General features: G+C 45.9%; 1 protein-coding gene across 2 annotated transcripts in view; it reads right to left on the bottom strand.

Annotated features, from left to right (window-relative positions):
• The window catches only part of ARID3B (AT-rich interaction domain 3B), a 56,018-nt gene extending 52,042 nt beyond the window's left edge, over positions 1 to 3,976 (bottom strand). Inside the window, exon 1 of one of the 2 annotated variants that reach the window (XM_023510154.1) lies at positions 3,270 to 3,976. In XM_023510154.1, the coding sequence (XP_023365922.1) occupies positions 3,270 to 3,806 (537 nt within the window). In that variant the 5' untranslated portion in view covers positions 3,807 to 3,976. The remainder of the gene's footprint in view (positions 1 to 3,269) is intronic. The other variant, XM_003784512.3, reaches the window with a different exon arrangement.
• Positions 3,977 to 4,749: the final 773 nt, after the last annotated feature.

Genomic DNA, 4,749 nt, shown 5'->3' with positions numbered 1-4,749 from the left:
AAAAAAAAAAAAATTAAATTTGGTTCGGTGCCTGTAGCTCAAGCGGCTAAGGTGGCAGCCATATACACCAGAGCCAGTGGGTTCAAATCCAGCCTAGGCCTGCCAACCAACAGTGACAACTACAACCAAAAAAATAGCCGGTGTTGTGGTGGGCACCTATAGTCCCAGCTACTTGGGAGGCTGAGACAAGAGAATTGCTTAAGCCCAAGAGTTGGAGGTTGCTGTGAGCTGTGATGCCACAGCACTCTACCCAGGGCTTAAGGCTCTGTCTAAATAAATAAATAAATAAATTCAAGGGCCAGGCATGGTGGCTCACACCTGTAATCCCAGCACTTGGGAGGCCAAGGCGAGAGGGTTGCTTGAACTCAGGAATTCAAGACCAGCCTGAGCAAGAGCAAAACCCTGTCTCTACTAAAAACAGAAAAATTAGCCAGGTGTGTGCCAGGCACCTATAGTCCCAGCTACTTGGGAGGCTGAGGCAAGACAATTGCTTAAGCCCAAGAGTTTGAGTTTGCTGTGAGCTGTGACACCACAGCCCACAGCACTCTACCAAGGGCAACAAAGTGAGACTCTGTCTCAAAAATAAATAAATAATAAACAAAAAATTAAATTCAAAAGAGGAAAAGGAGGTGCACATCTAAGGTTTTAAGTCATTGCTACCCAATGTCCTCAACCCAGTTCATCTCTAAATCCAAAGGAAGGTAAATTTAGGGTGAGGGGCTAGGCCTCAGCTACTCTGGCTTTATAAAACATTTTGGCAGGAGCTCTACCAAACAGTCTATAATTAGTTGAGTGTGCCTCAGAAACTTAAAATGAACTCAAAGGGTTTCAAATGCCAACCGCCAGCCCTCTGAACACTAGACTGTGTAGTCCCAGGGCTGCCGGTATCTAAAATTTGGCGCTGGGTGTCCTGCCACGGTACACACGCGTGCGTGCACACACGCCAGTTCCAAAGAGTCTCTTTTTTCAAAGCTCTAATAGCTTGACCTCGACACCTGCTGCACTTCCGGAAGACAGACAGGCACTGGAACTCCACTTGTTCCTTGCAAACGGCTGCACTTTCTAGGAACGACCGCACACACGCAGAGGCTGGCTGGCTGCCAAGGCGGGGGCAGCCCAGCTGCCTCAGGCCTGAACTTTCCCAGGGCTGTCAGGGCAGGATCGTGCTATGAGCTGACTCAGCGGACACCATGGAACTCTGCCAACCATACAGCAGTGCGGGGGCTGCCGGCAACTCACAGATGTTTTGCTAAGCCAAAGCAATCAGTGAGAGACGGGTCTGGGCTGGCAGCCAGGGTGCTGCTGTCGTGGAAGTTGGGTTTCTCTGATTCTAGTCCTAGCTCTGTCACCATCTCCCTGTGTGATGGCAAAGGTAAACCTCTGTGCATCTCAGTACCGCTCCTGCTTCAGAGATATGTCTGTGTGGATACAGGCAGAAGAGGAGGGCACTGTTTGCATAAAGAACTCCTGGGGCACTACTACCTACCACGTGCCTGGCACTGGACAGACTTTCACGTGTGCTAGCTCAGTTAATCCTCGCTACATAGAGAGACGCCTTCATTCTTTCTACTTCACAGATGAGAAGACACAGGCACAGAAATTCTATCAAAAGATCACAAAGGCAACATATGGAAGGGATGGGATTTGACCCTCACTTCTTGCTACAGAGTCTACTGCAAACATCACTTCTGTATAGGGCTCCTTGATCCAAGATGTTTGATTTCTCAAGTTCCAAAAGACCTTTCTTATATAACTTCCTAGTTGCTCTGTGAAAACCCACAGCTCTTCACAAATGATTTTTTTTTTTTTTTTTTTTTTTTTTTGAGACAGAGCCTCAAGCTGTCCCCCTGGGTAGAGTGCCATGGCATTACAGCTCACAGCAACCTCCAACTCCTGGGCTCAAGCGAGTCTCCTGTCTCCGCCTCCCAAGTAGCTGGGACCACAGGCGCCCGCCACAACGCCCGGCTATTTTTTGGTTGCAGCCATCATTGTTGTTTGGCGGGTCCGGGCTGGGGATTCGAACCCGCCACCTTAGGTGTACGTGGCTGGCGCCTTAGCCAGTTGAGCTATAGGCGCCGAGCCCACAAATGATTTCTAAATAGCACACAGACCACATGAAGAGTCTGTGCTTTTTTTTTTTTGAGATAGAGTCTCACTTTGTCACCCTTAGTAGAGTACCGTGGCGTCACAGCTCACAGCAACCTCAAACTCTAGGGCTCAAGTGATTCTCTTGTCTCAGCCTGCAGAGTAGCTAGGACTACAGGCACCTGCCACAATGCCCAGCTATGTTTTAGAGATGAGGTCTTGATTTGGATCAGGCTGGTCTTGTAACTGTGAGCTCAGGCAATCCACCTGCCTCAGCTTCCTGAAATGCTAGGATTCTGGACGTAAGCCATCACGCTTGGCCCAAGAGTATATGCTTATAGGGAATACCCAGGCACTACTGGGGTTCATCAGGAACTCTCTGCCTAAGCACCAACAAATCACTTAACTTGAAACAACTTACCTTACTCCAACTTTTTGAGTAAGGAAAAACTGCATCATAGGTCACAAAGAGGAATCACAAATCAAAGGATGTGTTGAGAACACAGACTCCCAAGTCTCTACCTTCTGAGATAATTCATTAAGATTCTGTAATCTGTATTTTTTTTATAGCTCCCCAGCTAATTCAGATGTTCAGGTAATTTGGAAGTCATTTCAGCTTCCCTTGGCTAGAAAGCGTATTTCCAGGTCTACCCCTTCCTTGCTTCAAAGGAGATGAGGCAAGGGTAAAATGATATCATGTCTGCAAGATTCTTTGTTAGAAAATATACACTATCCAAGCACTTCTTGTCAGTTAACTGCAAAATAACAAACTGTCCTTAAAGAACATGATCTGAACTTAGCCCGGAGCTAAGAAACTGTCTTAGGCAAGAGTGTTCTTTTACGTAGCTGTTAGAAAAACCATAATTAGTCATGTGCCTCATTTTTTAGATGTTCCTCATAACACTGTTGGAACCTCATTGTTCTTTTTTAAAAAAGAGAAACTATACTGACATTCTTTCATATCAAAATTAGAATAATCTATATGAAGAGTAACTTGTGCATTTCATCACTTTCATCAAGAAAATAAATGTTAAGAGAGAAAATAATTCAAAGTCTATTCATGTTCAGGCTGATGGTCACTAAGGTAGGGTGAGAAGGCATGGACTAGCACAGCCCCTACCCATCTCCTACCCCTCCTAAGGTTTTAGGAAGAACAAATGACCTCCCATACCAGGAAAACTGACCTGCTTGAGCTGCTCATCCAGATTCCAGCTTGGCTGCCCTGCTGTGGAGATGGAAGGTGGGGCCTTGGAGGCATCTTTGGTATGGTCTTCTTTAGCTTGTTGTCCATGCAGCGGAAGCCCTGGTGCTGGCAGTAGATTTGACATGGGTGCTGCTCGGGGTTCTTGGCAAGTTGCTTTCTGCCCATGAAAATATTTTGAAGCAGCCTGCATTCCTTTTTCAGTCACCTTTGCAACTTCATCACCCCCATTGTTATCTTCCAAACCTCCTTCCTCTTCCTCAGGCTCTGAGTTCACATTGCCTGGTTCAAAAACTCGGCCCACTGCTGTGGCCGGTGGAACTCTGGCTAAAGGACCCAGTGCAGGGCCACTAGAAGGCCTCCCAGGTGTAGGAGAAAGGAGAGTGGGCTGTGTGACCAGCTTCTGGGCATACAAGAACGGGGCTTCTCTCATCTGCTGCCCCTGCTTCTCTCTGGCATCCATCTGCAGAGGAGCCAAGTGCGGCTGCTTCTGCGGCGGCTGCTGCTGCAATGGCTCCATTACTGCCTCAGGCTTCACCCACGGATCCGCATGGCTCTGAACCTGGGCACAGCCCACCAGGCACACTGGGTCTAAACCTTGAGTGATTAACAGAAACCACAAAGAAGGAGGGGGCAAAAAACACTATGTAAAACAGGTACAAAAAATGTTTTCTCCAGTAAAGGGCATGAGTTCTGAACACTAACCATGTGCTCCTAACCTAAACCTAAGTTTTAAGATGAGTAAGTGGTAGGGATTTGGGGGCTGGGGAAACAGAGGGAAAACAGAGGAGGCATCTTGGTAGTGGTTGACTACCAAGGTTTTGAAGAAGTAAATCCAGACAATATCTAGTTTGCTAACATCTGTGTTCCGGTACCTCTTCCTTACATTATCAAACATTAATGTGTTTATTACTGAAAAGACATCTGGGCTTGCACTGTACAGAAACTGTAACGATGAAAACCACAATAATAAAGAGAAAGGGCAAGCCCTCTAAAGGAAAGACTACTGCTTATGTTCCCAAGCCAAGCAGAGAAAAATAGTACCTCCAAGCCAAGCACAGAGCTACCAGGCAGACAGAGACTTTTTTCAGAAAAAACAAGACCAAGCAAACTGCTCTTGGGTTTAAACTTTTCCAAAGTTCCCAGATCAAATTGCCAGCCTAACTGCCAAATGGACTAAGCCATACTAACTGGACATTATAGCCTCAAAAAGAATCCAATTTCAACAACATGAAAGGAACGCAAGCAGGCAAGAGTCTCAAATTGCTATCATCATTCAAAAACAAACAGGGGAATTCCTCTGGAGTTTTTAAGTTAATTAATTTGAAACAGATATCAATGTTGTCTAAACAACAAGTTAATGCTTCTTTTTTATAAACAATCAAGTAAATCTCCTCACATCCCCTTTCTTTCTGATTTACTTCTACTATGACATTCTATGACAAATACAAAAAGAAAAGCCT

This window comes from Otolemur garnettii, unplaced genomic scaffold, assembly GCF_000181295.1.
Source record: "Otolemur garnettii isolate 467f Iridium unplaced genomic scaffold, OtoGar3 scaffold00011, whole genome shotgun sequence".
In the NCBI taxonomy this organism is placed as follows: domain Eukaryota; kingdom Metazoa; phylum Chordata; class Mammalia; order Primates; family Galagidae; genus Otolemur; species Otolemur garnettii.
This window is presented reverse-complemented; position numbering and strand designations above follow the sequence as displayed.